Below are 20,000 nucleotides of genomic sequence, written 5' to 3'. Positions count from 1 at the left end.
GAACGTTACGGATTATAGGACTTCTTTGAGATGCTTTGATTTTTAAATGATTCAGCATTTAAACAGTCTGAAACAGTCACATTAAATCCTCTTTGCAACTTCATCAGAATGTCGATTTGTGACACCAGCGCTGATAAAGCTTGATGCTGCACAACAAATGATGAAACAGAATGCAGGTGTCTTGAGATGCGTTAATAAATACTGAAATTCTTTTAAACTTAACAGTGAGTTGTGGCACAACGATCCAAGACACCCGTCCAGTGCATGCTTACATGGCCTCGACGCAGGTGTGAACAGCCCGTAACTTGCCCTATAGCCTTCTTGAAAAACTGACCTGAACCTGGACCAAAACCTGTAGGTTTGTCAGGTACCGTCAGACTTATTCCCTATCAATAATGCATGATTTTGGATCGGTTTATAATCAAAAAGTGCATATTATTGGCCGTGTAAGACATTGCTCCAAACTTTTCTTCTATCAATCTGAAAAATCCAACAAAATCTGGCAAGCATCATATAGCGCATAAAGGTGAATGAAGTCACATGACACGTCATGGGGGACCTCCATGGTGGACCGGCCCATGGGCCTCTCAGTTCTTAATCCGTCCTTGGAGGCATGTCAGATGGTGTGGAGGACTGTCCTGTCAGCACCTGATTTCATTCATTCTGCCTGTGCAACAGTGTGATAAAACGATGCGATAAACGTCAAAACTATATGCGCTCAAAACCAATGTGTTTATGAAAATCGTAATTAATGTTAATAATATGTTGACATTTATTTGCAGCATGTAATCAATAATGTAGTATTTATGTATAGCTAAAATAGCTGGAAGTGGGTTATACCGGAAGCGGTCCACATTCACGGTTGATAATGGCGGCGCCCTATTACGCTGAAAAATAAGCTGGAGAGACACAAAACTAAATGTGTAGGGCTGTCACGATTATGAAAATTGGCTGATGATTCTGCCTTCTTCATCAACTTAAATGTAGCAAACTTTTTTATGTTTCCAATTTAAAAAATATTTAATGTAAATGTATAACATTGTACTTTGTTTAATATTGCCCTGGAATAAGTTTTAAAAAATCAGTTAACACAGCTGCTGAGGGAGTGACAGGAAATTGGCCTATTTTATCTTCTCTGCTCTGATTGGTCAGATGTCCCAGTCTGTTGTGATTGGTCTACCGCTGAGTGTAGTGTTTGAGGGCAGGTCAAAGCTGTTCGCGAGCAGCCAATGAAGACCAGAGGCGGGTTTTTTGTCACCAAATTACGTAGGTTAGTACAGGAAGTAAGTCTGGAATTACTAACGACTCGTTCCAGGTGTTCAGAATCGGTTCTTTCTTTTGGGAGTCAATAACTCCATTTGTCGTGCACTTTGGTTTTTGAAACTTTGCAGACTTTTGTACATTCACAAACAGCTATATAACACACTACATGAAAGGTAATATTTGAAAAACCATAATAGGTGCTCTTTAAGAAGTCATTTATTCATATATAACTTTTACAAGATTTCCTTTAAGGATTTAAAAACTTAAACAATTAAAAATAATATTCTAAATATTAAAATATTTCAAAATACTTAAAATATCTGTCGCTCTTTTTGATCAACTTTAATCTTGGTCCATTTTGCATTTACACCCAACCAATCTGAACAACAATTATATTATATTATATTATATTATATTATATTATATTATATTATATTATATTATGTTATATTATATTATATTATATTATATTATATTATATTATATTATATTATTATTATGTTATATTATATTATATTATATTATATTATATTATATTATTTTATATTATATTATATTATATTATATTATATTATATTATATTATTTTATATTATATTATATCATATTATATAATATAATATAATGTAATATAGTATAATAAATATAATTATAAAATAGTGCGTAGCATTAACACTGCATGTGTGAACCCACAACGACAAATAACATTTGCCATTACACAATCGTTAAATTCAAGTGAAACCGGAGTGTTTTGCATTCACTAAAATCCTCGTTTATATTAGCGTTTGAAGTCTGGTTCTGAAGCGGTAAATCTTCACACGCTCTTCAGGAGCTGCATTTAGTGCATTCTGCGGTGTAGCTCAGTGAGACGGTTGGAGTTTAATCGAATAAATGAATAATTGAATAAGACATTCAAACATGCAATTCATTCCCTTATTTGGACAATAAAATATGAATTTAAAGTGCACAATAACCACAGTTAGATCAAATAACCACAATCAGATGACTTTTTAATAATCATGACAGGCCATATGTGTTAACATGATATTAGAGTGATAAAATCACTATTTAACCTTTTCTGTTAAAGTTATATCCAGTTTTACAACTTTGTTGGCATGACGACGTAGCGCCGTAAACCCTAAATCAACCGTAAAAATGATTTAAACAACTTTACATGAATACAACTTATAAAATTATAATCTTCACATTTCTGCCTTTGAACGCTCCAAAAAGTGGCCCCATTGACTTCCATTGTAAGTGTCACACTGTAACCTCCATTTTTAAATTTTTTAAAGAAAAGAGTCGAAATTGATTTTTGTGGTAATCAACATTATGCCATTAATGCTGTTGATTGAGCTGAACTTGTATTGAACCTGGAATATCCCTTTAAGATGTATATCAGATGTCAAAAATAAAATACCAAGGAATTCATTACAGGATAATCTTTTCCCCCAAATTTAGAATTTTGGTGGCATTTTTGCCCCAAGCACACGTTAATATGTGACCCTGGTTGACTGTCATTTTTGTACAGTATGACTTCATTGGTGTTTTTATCTGGCAGCCTGAAATATTGTGTGTGTGAACTGTGAAGTGGCAGTCATTGATATTCTGTGTTAGTGTGTATGTGTGTGAGACTAAAGGCACGTGCTGCACCTCCTGCAAACCTCACTTAAAAATAGAAATGCATCCTGTTGCCCTTGACAACCGCTGACAGCTGCCTCCTCCAATCAGAAAGCAGTGTTACATCTCTTCTCTCTAATGCTGTAAAGTGTCTGTCTCTCCCTCTTGCGCTTCACGTCCATACAGCATGTTTTAAACATTTCAGTGTGGACGAGCAACTTCTGGAAAACGTTTGACAACGGTAGTGTTGTACTTTCAGTAATATGATGTTTCTCTGTATTTGTCAGGTCTCGATGGATTCTGATGTTCAGGTTAATAGTGTCTATCACACAGATTGTCCTGTGATGGTCCGTTCGGCTCCAGAGCTCTGAGTCGCAGCACTGATGAAATGACAGTATGCTAATGATGGGTTTAGAATGATAATTACACCTGTAGACTGTTAACGTCCCCTTCTGTTTATCCATTATATCCATGCAATTGATGTCCCAGTAAGTGCAGGTTACACTGTGTGGAGATCAGTTAATGGTGTGATCGCTATAAATGTGATAGTGTGTAGTTGTGTGTGTATTATGTGTGTGTGTTTGGATTGCTCAACCAGATATCTTCATTTATGTACACATTATTTTAGACTGTGAGAAAAGACGCTCTTTCTGCTCACATAAATATGATATAAATGTATACAGTGACATGGTTGAATGCTTGATTCTGATTGGTTGACAGGAGTTTCAAAGTGTTGATTAATATTCTATAAGCAGTTCCAGGTTTGTCCGTATCACGGCGACAAATTATCAGAACTTCAAAGAACCGTACTGAAAATAACTTCAACTTAAATCAACAGTTCGTGTCCTTTTATCTATTTTTTATCAGGGACTAAAAACGGTTCAAAGAATGAAAACGTTCTTTTTAAATGCTGGTAACCGTTTAATAACCTAATAACTTTTTACAACCAAAGACTTAATGGTTTATCACAGTATCACAGTATCAAAATATTGATATTTAATGATATGACAAAATAAAGATTTTTATTAAATCTTCACACACAGTCGTGTCTAAAGAGATCTTCTTTGTTTTATGATTTTTGTCATGACAACAAAATTTCTAACTAAATGTTGGTTACACCACATGACTAACTGTTCGAAAAAAAAAATATATATATATATATATATATATATATATATATATATATTTATAGATATATTACACTGGTGGCCAAAAGTTTGTAATAATGTACAGATTTTGCTCTTATGGAAAGAAATTGGTACTTTTATTCAGCAAAGTGGCATTCAACTGATCACAATGTATAGTCAGGACATTAATAACGTAAATAATTACTATTACAATTTGAACTTAAACTACTTCAAAGAGTTCTCATCAAAAAATCCTCCACGTGCAGCAATAACAGTTTTGCAGATCCTTGTTATTCTAGCTGTCAGTTTGTCCAGATACTCAAGTGACATTTCACCCCACACTTCCTGTAGCACTTGCCATAGATGTGACTGTCTTGTTGGGCACTTCTCACGCACCTTACAGTCTAGCTGATCCCACAAAAGCTCAATGGGGTTAAGATCCATAACACTCTTTTCCAATTATCTGTTGTCCAATGTCTGTGTTTCTTTGCCCACTCGAACCTTTTCTTTTTGTTTTTCTGTTTCAAAAGTGGCTTTTTCTTTGCAATTCTTCCCATAAGGCCTGCACCCCTGAGTCTTCTCTTTACTGTTGTACATGAAACTGGTGTTGAGCGGGTAGAATTCAATGAAGCTGTCAGCTGAGGACATGTGAGGCGATATATCGAAATTTGACATATCGTCCCATCCCTAATATTAAGCCATTTTGACTCCACTCTCGTTAATATATGCTCATTTACAGAAATGCTGGTTTTCTGAAAGAGACGGTAACGGGGGGGTCTGGGTATCTCAGCGAGTATTGACGCTGACTATCACCCCTGGAGTCGCGAGTTCAAATCCAGGGCGTGCTGAGTGACTCCAGCCAGGTCTCCTAAGCAACCAAATTGGCCCGGTTGCTAGGGAGGGTAGAGTCACATGGGGTAACCTCCTCGTGGTCGCTATAATGTGGTTCTCGCTCTCGGTGGGGCGTGTGGTGAGTTGTGTGTGGATGCCGCGGAGAATAGCGTGAGGCCTCCACACGCGATACGTCTCCGCGGTAACGCGCTCAACAAGCCACGTGATAAGATGCGCGGATTGACGGTCTCAGACGCGGAGGCAACTGAGATTCATCCTCCGCCACCCGGATTGAGGCGAATCACTACACCACCACGAGGATTTAGAGCGCATTGGGAATTGGGCATGAGAAATTGGGGAGAAAAAAAAAAAAGAAAAAAAAAGAGACAGTATCAGTTTTTAGAATGTGTTCTACAAATCAATGTAAATACTTAAATAGTTATGCATTAAACAATAAACATATGACAAAATATAATATTTTTTATATAATATCACATTTATTGATGGAATACATTGATTGTAAATTTTTAAAATGCTAAAATGTGACCAAAAAAAATAAATAAATAAAAAAATAAAATAAAATAAAAAAATTATTTTTTTGACGAAAAATATTATTATTAAAAATTAATATCGGATATTGACGATGTCTTACAAAGATCCTGATGCCGATTGCGAGCAGATGATGATCGACAATATCGGGAAATGGCAAAACCATGGATCTGGGAAGTCACCAAATTTATTAAACAGTGTCCAGGGTGTGAAACTAGCACCGCCACCCGCAAAATATGACGAGGCTGAATCCAGTTCGCAAGCTCCTCGTACAAATATATTTCATGCGTGGGTAATTTTGCTCATTTACTCGCAACAGACGGATGACCTGTAAGACGTCTTAGAGTGACACATGACAAGAAATGCTGTTAGTCACAAAGACATGCGCTTGAAGAAACACACTTTATTATATTTTTAAGAGCAGACAACAGAAGCCGTCAATGCTCGTGTCTGATTCGCTGTTTGTTCAGAGGCGTGCATCGCGAGTCTGTCATGTGGAACAAGCGCATGTAAAGTGTTTTCATTCGTCTGAAAACTATTTGCAAGAATAATGTCGACTATGAGAATGCTGCAAATTATCTCAGATTATCTCAGGAGGTGCTGTGAGTTTAATTCACTTTATTTCCACATGGGTAACATGCATTGTGAACGCAACTCAGTAATATATCTTTGTGTAAAATAAAGACGAAAGTGATTAAATCATAAAGTAATGCAAGACACATTCACCTTGAACCTAAAATTGAGTTTTCTTTTCTTTATGCAGCATTAAATATATTACCAAAATGGAATACAAACACAAATTCGATAAGAACACACATTTGGCAGCATTATTTTGGGAACACAAGAGAATTTATTAGGCTTATTTATTTGGATTACTATTATTATCTTTACATTTATAATTGTCTTTAGTACAGAAAAAATTCCGTAGACGATTAGTAATTTCGTCCACCTGTTGTCGTTGATGGATGCTTGCATGATGGCAAATGGAGCCGTTGGAGACGGTAAATTTCTGGATTTGGGGAGGTGGTTAAGTAAGATTTTTTGATCACTTCGTTATTTTATGGCTTTTTTCGTTTAGTTTAGTTTTGTGTGTCAATAAATGAATTACATTTTTAAAGCAAAATCAATAAAGCAAAAAAAAAATCACAGACCCTTGGCAGGGGGGTTGGCGATGTAATCGGATATCACGATATTTTTGAAGGTGATTATCGTTAAAATATTTTGTACATATCGCCCAGCCCTATAATGCACCTAGTTAGAAGGTCTCTGTATGATGAACAGCATTAGCTGGGAGAGAACTTCTTTCATATGTAAACAAAATGGACATTAGAACTGAAATATACCCATATGAATCAATATCAAATCGAACTGAATCAAGAGATTGTGAATTGGAATCTAATCGAACCTGGAAATCTGTATCCATCCAGCTCTACAGCTCTACTATACAGTATGATGCATCAAAAGCTTCTTTTAAAATAACTGTCCTCATTTCTAAAAGTGCGTTCTTTTACACGAGTCAAAGTCTGCAGTTAAACAGCATAAAGAATCACATGTGTGCAACATAATATGTTCTATAATATGATGAACAAGTCAGGTTTTGTGTGCTTATAATATGATGATTTTTCAGGAAAATCTCTGTTAAATAGATTTTCATAATGTCAGCATGTTTTATGAGTGATATTATATTTGTGTCAGTGTGTGAAGGGTGTCTGCAGTGATCTGTGCTGCTTCAGGGTGAAAGGACACGTCTTCCTGTCTGTGCTTTGGCTGCATATGGTCTGCACTTATATAGCACCTTTTTTAACCTTAGCGGTTCCAAAGCAACAAGCACTTTTCACCCATTCACACACACACTCACACACCAGTGACGGCAGAGCTGCCATGCAAGGCGCTAGCCTGCCATTGGGAGTAACTTGGGGTTCAGTGTCTAGCCCAAGAGTCATGTGGGCCAGGAATCAAACCACTAACCCTGCAATTAGTGGCCAACCCACTGTACCACCTGAGCCACAGCCATATAGCCTCATAAATATTAGTGAAATGTGAAGACAGATGACCTCACACAGGTGCTCTAAGGTAAAAATCTAGATGAAACATCAAGAAAATACAAGAATGTGTCATGTGGTGGAAGATTGCTGCCATCTGGTTAAAAAAGAAAAATAACATGACTTGAAAATCATGTTATGACAATAATAGCCAGTAGATGGCGGCAGTGTAGTAAATCTAAACTTTATCACAAGTTAAGCATTTAGATATAGAGTATAATAAGACATTATAAAACTATTGTGTGTGTGTATGTGTGTACATGCATTTGTGTTGTGTGCAGCATTCTGCTTTCTGGCTGTGTTAGTCACACCTATATATTTATTTTTGTGTCTGTGCGTGCGCGTGTGCTGCGCCTGTCTGCGCATGGTGCATTGTGGGTGTGTTATGGTCTCACCCCTTCATTTATGTGTGTGTGTTCTGCATTATGGTTGATTTATAGATTTTATTTGACAAAAATAAAAAAAATGGCTCTGTGTTATAGTGTCACCAGTTCATTTCTCTTTGTGTGTGTGTGTGTGTGTGTGTGTGTGTATGTATGTTTTGAAATCTGCATGTTGTACAATCTAGAGGTTGACCGATAGTGGGTTTTCACTTAGAAGCAAAACCTCTTCAGTGCACTCATGTTTCTAACCTGACTGGAACATACTTGATGACCCTTAACCCAGAGAAGAAAAAAAAACCTCAATGGATCTGCACGAATTCATAAGTTACTTTTTTAATTCAAAACAGCATATTAAGAGGAAAGGTAAGCAGTTTCCATCCTTGATTTTGTAACATTGTACTAACATTCGAACAGCTAATGTTAGCTTTAATGTTATCCTCTCTCCACCTTGTCGGCAATGCAGTTTGAATCACAGGAAGTTCCTACACTTCAGTTTCAAGAACCAAGCATATCAGTTCAAGGTTCTTCCATTCGGCCTTTCTCTGGCCTCAAGAGAGTTTACAAGATGTGTGAAAGCTGCCCTATTACCCCTGTGGTCTGCAGGGTGGCAGGTTTTACCCTACATGAACGACTGGCTCTTATGTGCTCAGATGAGTGTTTAAGCCGTGCACAACACTCAGTGGTTGTTGGATCATTTTGCCAGTTGGGTCTCTCAGTAAACATAAAAAAAGAGCGCTCTTTTTCCGATGCAGTCCATCATGTTCATCGGTATGACAATCAAATCGATGCATGATGCGTGCCTCTCTTTCTCAGTCCCGGACAGCGGACATACTGAAGCTTCTTGCTCAATTTCGTCTGGGCGCGACCCTTCATTATGGAATTTTACTGAGGCTGATCGGGATGCTGATGGCAGCCACTTCCATGATTCCCTGGGGCTGCTTCACCTATGCCCCCTGCAGGTGTGGAACAACAGCCTTTGGCTGGATCCACCCCGTCATCGTCATCGACTGATTGTGGTGTCTCACCGCTGCACATATGCTCTTCGGCAGTTGACTTCCCTGGACTTTTTGGTAACGGGTGTTTCATTAGACGTTGTACCCTCCCATCGGGTTTCCCCTACTTCTAACTATTAGTGGGCAGACCGAGGTGGCTTCCCCCCAGGAAGGACCTGTTATCCCAGCTGGGCAGCCATATTTGGCACCCAGAACTGGTGATGACCCCTGTTGTCTGGTGAGCCATTCCTCGTGACTTTGTTGGTGTAGGTCATCCATTATTGTAACACCGTCTCTGGTGGTGAGGAGGAATGTAACAGAATGCTGGTTACGTATGTAACCGTGGTTCTGTAAATTCCTGATGGCCGCAAGTGTTCCTGGTCACTCAGAATGTGCTACAATGTTCTGAGGCTGGGTGCCGAGCTGCAGTGGCTTATATTTCCCTCAGCTCGGCTTACGTCACTACGTGACTTCGTTGGTATACTTTTTTGGACCTATCTGGCTGGCGCTGTGATCATCCATTACTGTAACACCATCTCTGGTGGTCATCCAGAATTTACAGAACCCCGGTTACACATGTAACCAGCTTTTGGCGATCCTCGCTGTGCATCTCACTGGTTCACAAGCGCATTTAAAATAGTCTGTGTGGTTGAGACCAGTTCGCGAATTACCACACCTGCTCTGCCCTCGTGCTGCAATGATTAAGCCATGCTGATAATTGACCCCTGTAGCGCTGTTTCATTCTGCTTTGGAAGCGAGCAAAATGCACTCCAAAACATACAGATGACAGGAGAAGACTCATTAATAATCATGAGGAAAGTGCTAACTGATTGTTCAGTGAAACGTTGCTATCCCCTGCCATCCTACGTTTCAGAAATGAGGTCGCGGGCCACTTGAAATTAAGCGAGTATGACACATGTTGTTACGCAGTGACATCACTGTGAGTAAGTGCATGCATTTGTGTTTATGTGTGTGTGTGTGGTGGGGTCCCTTTCACAGTGTAGAAAGTGCACAGCTGACTGGGGCTGGCAAGCATTATGTTGCGTCAGCAATATAAAGTTGTGCTCAAATGTTTGCATACCCTTGGAGAATTGGTAATATATGTACCATTTTTAAAGAAAACATGAGTGAGCAGGCAAAACACATTTCTTTTATTTCTTATGGGATTCATATTCAACTGTAGGTTAATAACAGAATGGCACGATCAAAAAACATATCATAGCAACATAGAAAAAAATGAAATGACCCCTGTTCAAAAGTCTGCATACCCTTAGTTCTTAATACTGTGTATTGCCCCCTTTAGCATCAATAACAGCGTGCAGTCTTTTGTAATAGTTGTCTAAATTCTTGCAGGTGGTATAGCTGCCCATTCGTCTTGGCAAAATGCCTCCAGGTCATGCAAAGTCTTTGGTCGTCTTGCATGAACCGCACGTTTGTGATCTCCCTAGAGTGGCTCGATGATATTATGGTCAGGAGACTGTGATGGCCACTCCAGAACCTTCACCTTTTTCTGCTGTAACCACTGGAGGGTCAACTTGGCCTTGTGCTTAGGGTCATTGTCGTGCTGGAAAGTCCCAAGAGCGTCCCATGCGCAGCTTTCATGCAGAAGAATGCAAATTGTCTGCCAGTATTTTCTGATAACATGCTGCATTCATCTTGCCATCAATTTTCACAAGATTCCCCGTGCCCTTAGAGCTTACACACCCCCAAAACATCAGTGAGCCACCACCATGCTTCACAGTGGGGATGATATTCTTTTCACTATAGGCCTTGTTGACCCCTCTCCAAACATAGCACTTATGGTTGTGACCATAAAGCTCTATTTTGGTCTCGTCACTCCAAATTACAGTGTGCCAGAAGCTGTGAGGCATGTCAAGGTGTTGTCGGACATATTGTAACCGAGCTTTTTTGTGGCATTGGCGCAGTAAAGGCTTCTTTCTGGCAACTCGACCATGCAGCTCATTTTTGTTCAGGTATCGTCGTATTGTGCTCCTTGAAACAACCACACCGTCTTTTTCCAGAGCAGCCTGTATTTCTCCTGAGGTTACCTGTGGGTTTTTCTTTGTATCCCGAACAATTCTTCTGGCAGTTGTGGCTGAAATCTTTCTTGGTCTACCTGACCTTGGCTTGGTATCAAGAGATCCCCGAATTTTCCACTTCTTAATAAGTGATTGAACAGTACTGACTGGCATTTTCAAGGCTTTGGATAACTTTTTATATCCTTTTCCATCTTTATAAAGTTCCATTACCTTGTTACGCAGGTCTTTTGACAGTTCTTTTCTGCTCCCCATGGCTCAGTATCTAGCCTGCTCAGTGCATCCATGTGAGAGCTAACAAACTCCTTGACTATTTATACACAGACACTAATTGCAATTTAAAAAGCCACAGGTGTGGGAAATTAACCTTTAATTGCCATTTAAACCTGTGTGTGTCACCTTGTGTGTCTGTAACAAGGCCAAACATTCAAGGGTATGTAAACTTTTGATCAGGGCCATTTGGGTGATTTCTATTATCATTATGATTTCAAAAGGAGCCAAACAACTATGTGATGATAAATGGCTTCATATGATCACTATCCTTAAATAAAAGACATGCATGATCAGTCATATTTTCAAAATCAATGCCAAAATTTCAACATTTCTGCCAGGGTATGCAAACTTTTGAGCACAACTATATATATAGTATATATTTATCCCCTTTTCTCCCAATTTGGAATGCCCAATTCCCACTACTTTGTAGGTCATCATGGTGGTGCGGTTACTCACCTCAATCCGGGTTGCCTCTGCTTCTGAGACCGTCAATCCGTGCATCTTATCACGTGACTTGTTGTGCATGACACCGCGGAGACTCACAGCATCTACCCTCCCTAGCAACCGGGCCAATTTGGTTGCTTAGGAGACCTGGCTTGAGTCAATCAGCACACCCTGCATTCGAATTCGTGACTCCAGGGGTGATAGTCATTGCGTCAACAATATTGAATTAACCATGTGAAATCTCAATAGCGGCGCTCATAATTCAACAGTGGCGCAGCGCTGCTGCAAAATGCATATAGGGGAAACACTGCTCACTTGTTTAGGAATTGGGCTACACTGGTTGCTCTTGTATGTTTTGTGCGGCAGGTTCAAAATAACCGACTCATTAGAGACATACGTCCGGGAATGGGACTAAACTGATCACCCTGTGAGTTTCATGTTGTAGATTCAAAGAACCGACTCATAACAGTCATTCACTCTTGAATCTGACCACACTGATCATGCATTTATGACAATGAAGCACATTTTTCCATCCAAATGTTATATTTTAGTTTTTTTGCATGATTAGATTTGTCAACATTGTAAAAGAAAATACTGTAATACAATGAATCCAATGACAGTAATGAGAATGAGATTTGTTTGTGCTGATGTATCGCAGGTTAAAAGGGAATATGTGCTGTCATGTTTGAACAGTAAATGTGAGCACAACAGTGTGTTTAATCACATAGAAATTAAGCTATAATTACACAGAATAGGAGGCTAATTATGAAGCATGTAATTACTCTGATTGTTACAGATGTCAGACACTGAAGCTGATCTCTCTCTGTCTCTCTCTCTCTCTCTCTCTCTCTCTCTGTCTTTACAGATGGAAGACATCATCGCTCGCATGCAGGACGAAAAGAACGGGATTCCCATCCGGACCGTCAAGAGTTTTCTGTCAAAGATCCCGAGTGTGTTTTCTGGTGAGTTCAGAAGCTCTACAGTTCATTTATGAGTGAAACTGTAACTTGCTCACTGGTTTTACTCTTTTAAACTTGTTAAATAGGGTTAGGTAATCAGAAAACATAACAATAATGTATACTTTTACTGTGATATAAAACTACTAATTTCCGTGATATAATATATTGGTCATAGCACCCACAGGCTCATAAGAATCTCATCAGCATGAGTCTTAGATGCTTCATGAATAAATCAAACTCTCTGAGGGGGTCTGACAGTGATGTAAACCTTTTTATAGTTTGTTTGAGATGGTAGAGACATGTGGTTAGTTGCTGTTAGCAGAGACGTGCTGCGCTGTCTGCGGGGGGGAGAGACACCTGACGAGACACAAACACTAATGAGGAAACCGTCTGACAGTCCAAACACAAACCCCAGAATATCCTGAGGACAGAACGGAGCACAAACACAAATAATAGCCATCAAACAATGCTGCAGGCTTTGAAGAGAGAGGTCACCGCTGGACGCCGCTGAGAGAGAGACAGATCATCAGACGAATGTTTGAACCACTCATTCCAAAAAACATATTTGGGCATTTTTAAAGATGTCTGAGAGATTTCTGAACTGAAACAATTGAAACTTCTGTCATTATTGTCATTTCCAAACATGTATGCTGTTATTTAAACACAATATGATGTTTGAAGAATGGGGTTGTAACGGGATGAGATTTTACAGTATGATGACCGCTAAAAAAATTACAGAATCATGGTAATGAGGTGCATTGGTAATATTGATATTATTTAAATAAACTTTGAAACTGTTACATCCCTTTAGACCCTTTTCGTAGACTATGACTCATTTCCGCCTTATTTAACAGTGTAAATCTAGCAATTTTTGTATTATTTTGTGTAAATTTGTAACAGTGTACTTTGTATTATATTATCCTGGAATTAAGGCCGATTTATACTTCTGTGTTGAACCTACGCCGTAGCCTGACGTGCGCCTCTTCAAAAATGTAACTGCGTGTTGCGTCGACGCAGACAACAACAGTTGTGACTTTGTAACCAGAGACCGCCCCCCAGGATAATAACAACAATATCTGAGGTAGCGTCGCATTTTACCTAGATTATTTTAATATCTTTGCATCGCGAGCTGTTTTTATGTTCTGTTTGTGTTTCATGAAGTTACAAGCAAAACACGACAAAAGATATCTGTTTAGCTTATAAACTCTTTCTCAGGGCTTTTTTGTGAAATCAATTTGATATGTGAGTGAAATAATATGTTTTGTATTGTACTCGCCAACTTTCCGATCTGCACAATGATTAGACCATATGTTTGACAGTATTGTGTACAGAAAATAATCATATTTCATAAGTTATGGAAACACTTCTAATTTGTCATCAAATTAAAATGCACCTGGTAAGAGTCGATTATATTGCCTGTATGCATTGTGAAATCTTTAAAAACACACCCATTTAGTGTTCGCAAAACGAGGTATAGTTATTCATTAATTTGATTATTTCTTTTTCAGCATGGAACATCAGAAGTATGCCAAAATATTTATTAATTATTATTTAAGCGACTCGAGAGCAAGTGTGATGCTCCTGTTCTTCCCACTCCGTACGGGACTTGAACTGGCATCTCCGGCATGGGAGGCGGATGCGCTAACAAGGAGGCTAAAGGCTACAGCCTCTAGCGTCAGTCGCTAGTGCACCTCTTGAGGTCAGGAGAGTGAGGTTTATACACATTGCACAGCTATCTATCAACTAGCCACCGTTACACTCACCCCCCTAAACCTCACTCCAATCCGGGTCACGGCACCATTGTGACGCTCCTGTTCTGCCCACTCCGTACGGGACTTGAACTGGCATCTCCGGCATGGGAGGCGGATGCGCTAACAAGGAGGCTAAAGGCTACAGCCTCTAGCGTCAGTCGCTAGTGCACCTCTTGAGGTCAGGAGAGTGAGGTTTATACACATTGCACAGCTATCTATCAACTAGCCACCGTTACACTCACCCCCCTAAACTTCACTCCAATCCGGGTCATGGCACCATTGTGACGCTCCTGTTCTACCTGCTCTGTATGGGACTCAAACCGGCATCTCCTGCATGGGAGGCAGTTGTGCTAACAAGGAGGCAAAATGCTACAGCCTCTAGCATCAGTCGCTAGTGCAGCTCTTGAGGTCAGGAGAGTGAGGTTTATACACATTGCACAGCTATCTATCAGCTAGCCACCGTTACACTCACCCCCCTAAACCTCACTCCAATCTGGGTCACGGCACCATTGTGACACTCCTGTTCTACCCACTCCGTACGGGACTCGAACTGGCATCTCCGGCATGGGAGGCGGATGCGCTAACAAGGAGGCTAAAGGCTACAGCCTCTAGCGTCAGTCGCTAGTGCACCTCTTGAGGTCAGGAGAGTGAGGTTTATACACATTGCACAGCTATCTATCAACTAGCCACCGTTACACTCACCCCCCTAAACCTCACTCCAATCCGGGTCACGGCACCATTGTGACGCTCCTGTTCTACCCACTCCGTACGGGACTCGAACTGGCATCTCCGGCATGGGAGGCGGATGCGTTAACAAGGAGGCTAAAGGCTACAGCCTCTAGCGTCAGTCGCTAGTGCACCTCTTGAGGTCAGGAGAGTGAGGTTTATACACATTGCACAGCTATCTATCAACTAGCCACCGTTACACTCACCCCCCTAAACTTCACTCCAATCCGGGTCATGGCACCATTGTGACGCTCCTGTTCTACCTGCTCTGTATGGGACTCAAACCGGCATCTCCTGCATGGGAGGCAGTTGTGCTAACAAGGAGGCAAAATGCTACAGCCTCTAGCGTCAGTCGCTAGTGCACCTCTTGAGGTCAGGAGAGTGAGGTTTATACACATTGCACAGCTATCTATCAACTAGCCACCGTTACACTCACCCCCCTAAACCTCACTCCAATCCGGGTCACGGCACCATTGTGACGCTCCTGTTCTACCCACTCCGTACGGGACTCGAACTGGCATCTCCGGCATGGGAGGCGGATGCGTTAACAAGGAGGCTAAAGGCTACAGCCTCTAGCGTCAGTCGCTAGTGCACCTCTTGAGGTCAGGAGAGTGAGGTTTATACACATTGCACAGCTATCTATCAACTAGCCACCGTTACACTCACCCCCCTAAACTTCACTCCAGTCCGGGTCATGGCACCATTGTGACGCTCCTGTTCTACCCGCTCTGTATGGGACTCAAACCGGCGTCTCCTGCATGGGAGGCAGGTGTGCTAACAAGGAGGCAAAATGCTACAGCCTCTAGCGTCAGTCGCTAGTGCAGCTCTTGAGGTCAGGAGAGTGAGGTTTATACACATTGCACAGCTATCTATCAGCTGGCCACCGTTACACTCCCCCCCCTAAACCTCACTCCAATCTGGATCACGGCACCATTGTGACGCTCCTGTTCTACCCACTCCATACGGGACTCGAACTGGCATCTCCGGCATGGGAGGCGGGTGCGCTAACAAGGAGGATAAAGGCTAGAGCCTCTAGCGTCAGTCACTAGTGCACCTCTTGAGGTCAGGAGAGTGAGGTTTATACACATTGCACAGCTATCTATCAGCTGGCCACCGTTACACTCACTCCCCTAAACCTCACTCCCATCCAGGTCACGGCACCATTGTGACGCTCCTGTTCTATCCGCTCTGTATGGGACTCAAACCGGCGTCTCCTGCGTGGGAGGCAGGTGTGCTAACAAGGAGGCTAAAGGCTACAGCCTCTAGCGTCAGTTGCTAGTGCACCTCTTGAGGTCAGGAGAGTGAGGTTTATACACATTGCACAGCTATCTATCAGCTGGCCACTGTTACACTCACCCCCCTAAACCTCACTCCAGTCTGGGTCACGGCACCATTGTGACGCTCCTGTTCTACCCGCTCTGTATGGGACTTGAACCGGCATTCCAGCATGGGGGGCGGGTGCGCTAACAAGGAGGCTAAAGGCTACAGCCCCTAGTGTCAGTCGTTAGTGCACCTCTTGTAACCCAGAAGGGGTTGTATATGATAAAATGACATGGGGGTGAGTATATGATAAAAGAATATTGATTTTTGGGTGAACTGTTCCTTTAACATGAGCGTACAGGACTGTCATATCATCCCACAGAGAAAATATAAGAGCTAAACATGGTTATGAAGCGCCTGATTTTTTTTAACATGCTTAAATCTTGATCAGCAAACAACCACTGAAGTCATTGAAGCCCATAGACTTTTAATTTCTGAATGTATTAATTAAGATCCACAGATGTGATTGATCACAGGAGATCACAGCACTGAGGTGAGAGACTGTTCAGATCCTCCTCTGCCTGCTTCTGCGCTTATGTAATCAAGTGTCTTATATAAGCATCTCCAATAAATTACATTTAAAATGTAGAAACCTCTGTTGCTGCACTGCAGCCATAATACTGCTGTCATGCTTAATACAAACAGCTGTTCTGAGGGTTTTTTAGTCCTTTGCCATGCTGTTGCATGGGCATTCTGGGCAAACAAATGCTTGAAGAGCTTGAAGCAGTCGCGACATATCCAACTGCACAGCTGCTATTCTGTCATCATCTCCACAGTAACAGAGTAAGCGTCTCCTCCTCGACTCATCTGTATCACTGCGTGTCATTAACCCTGCGTGTATGAACCTGCAACGGCCAAGACCATTTGCCATTACACAAATGTTCAATTAAAGTGAACCCGCAGCGTTTTGCATTCACTATCAAAATCCTTGTCTACATTTTTTGTGGGACCGCAGACAGCACACGTACATCACAGCTAGCATTTAATCTTCACCTGAGTGTGGCAAATGAGACACAAAACCCCGGCGTTAATGGCATTTCTATATTTGCTTAAAATTCCCTTATTTTGGTAGTAAAATCTGAAGTGCTTAATACAGTATGAATCTGATAAATTGCAATATATGCTACACATATATAAGAAATAGCCTATATGTTCTTATGTGGTTTTCACTGATATAAAAAGGTCATATGTATGTACATATAATATGCAACATATATTTCAAAAATATTTACTATCATTTAATATTTTCGGATATGGGCATATTCTGTAGCAGATTTCTGTATCAGACAATAACCCAGTTATTGAATCCTCATTTGTGTTTTTAGTTTACAGATTTATTGTAGGTCTATTTTAACCTTAGAAAAGTGTTCTTGCATTGTAGAGGCAGAAAAGTTTAATACAAAAATAATTAAGGGTCTTCCAATAGCCATATCACAGGTTTCAGCTAAATTTATGGTATTTTTGTGTGTATTTATTATTATTTTTTGCTTGCTAACTGCATATTCAGTTATTGTGCACTATAATATTCACATGTAATTGCATTTACACCATCATTGACACAAATTGCACATATAGACAGTGATGATTTGTGAGTTTTCAACATAAAACAACATTAAAAAAAAACATGCAATACCATTGCATTGCAATATTTGACAAAAGCCGCAGCAAATTCAGTCATTTTGGGACGCAATAATCCAAAGTAAGTTTAAATCACTGTGCACTGTATAAAAAGAATTGTTGAGCAAACTTAAAAAAAAAAAAAAGGCAATATGATGCAGTAAAAGTTTTGAGTTCTCTCAACAACTGCCTTAATAATTGTCTTCAGTAACATATTTTATATTTCACCTCATTTTAATCACATTTTAGCTTTTTAGAAAAGCACAAATTTCACATTCTATCAATTTCTATGATGTCATGAAATTGCATTTTTAATAATGATACAAGCTGTTGTCACTGTTTGAAATTTCAAACACATTTTGAAAAAAACAAATTCACAAGACTGGAACCTAATGAGGAAAATTAGGACTGCCACGATTATTACATTTGGCTGTCGATTAATTGTCAAACAAATAATTGCAATTATGATGATTAATTCTCTGTTTTAGGTCTTTCACGAAAATGATAATTATTTATAATATATTATACTATATTATATTATATTATATTATATTACTTATATTATATTATATTAATTATATTATATTATATTATATTATATTACTTATATTATATTATATTATATTATATTATATTACTTATATTATATTATATTATATTATATTATATTACTTATATTATATTATATTATATTATATTATATTAATTATATTATATTATATTATATTATATTATATTAATTATATTATATTATATTATATTATATTATATTATATTATATTACTTATATTATATTATATTATATTATATTATATTATATTATATTATATTACTTATATTATATTATATTATATTATATTATATTAATTATATTATATTATATTATATTATATTATATTATATCATATTATATTACTTATACTATATTATATTATATTATATTATATTATATTATATTAATTATATTATATTATATTATATTATATTATATTATATCATATTATATTACTTATACTATATTATATTATATTATATTATATTATATTATATTAATTATATTATATTATACTATATTATATTATATTATATTATATTATATTATATCATATTATATTACTTATATTATATTATATTATATTATATTATATTATATTATATTATATTACTTATATTATATTATATTATATTATATTATATTAATTATATTATATTATATTATATTATATTATATTATATCATATTATATTACTTATACTATATTATATTATATTATATTATATTATATTATATTATATTAATTATATTATATTATATTATATTATATTATATTATATCATATTATATTACTTATACTATATTATATTATATTATATTATATTATATTATATTAATTATATTATATTATACTATATTATATTATATTATATTATATTATATTATATTATATTATTTTATATTATATTATATTATATTATATTACTTATATTATATTATATTATATTATATTATATTAATTATATTATATTATACTATACTATATTATATTATATTATATTATATTATATTATATTATATTATATTAATTATATTATATTATATTATATTATATTATATTATATTATATTACTTATATTATATTATATTATATTATATTATATTATATTACTTATATTATATTATATTATATTATATTATATTAATTATATTATATTATATTATATTATATTATATTATATTATATTATATTATATCATATTATATTACTTATACTATATTATATTATATTATATTATATTATATTATATTATATTACTTATATTATATTATATTATATTATATTATATTATATTACTTATATTATATTATATTTATATTATATTATATTAATTATATTATATTATATTATATTATATTATATTATATTATATCATATTATATTACTTATACTATATTATATTATATTATATTATATTATATTATATTATATTATATTATATTACTTATACTATATTATATTATATTATATTATATTATATTATATTAATTATATTATATTATACTATATTAT

The 20,000-nt window shown here is 37.3% G+C and overlaps 1 protein-coding gene across 2 annotated transcripts in view; it reads left to right on the top strand.

Annotated features, from left to right (window-relative positions):
- Positions 1 to 20,000, top strand: part of rgs7b (regulator of G protein signaling 7b) — a 95,488-nt gene that overhangs the window by 27,333 nt on the left and 48,155 nt on the right. For both annotated transcript variants that reach the window (XM_051667908.1, XM_051667907.1), the window contains exon 3: positions 12,425 to 12,521. In XM_051667908.1, the coding sequence (XP_051523868.1) occupies positions 12,425 to 12,521 (97 nt within the window). The remainder of the gene's footprint in view (positions 1 to 12,424; positions 12,522 to 20,000) is intronic.

This window comes from Myxocyprinus asiaticus, chromosome 32 (assembly GCF_019703515.2).
Source record: "Myxocyprinus asiaticus isolate MX2 ecotype Aquarium Trade chromosome 32, UBuf_Myxa_2, whole genome shotgun sequence".
Lineage (NCBI taxonomy): Eukaryota > Metazoa > Chordata > Actinopteri > Cypriniformes > Catostomidae > Myxocyprinus > Myxocyprinus asiaticus.
Note: the sequence above shows the minus strand (reverse complement) of the source record. Positions and strands in the feature narration are given on the sequence as shown.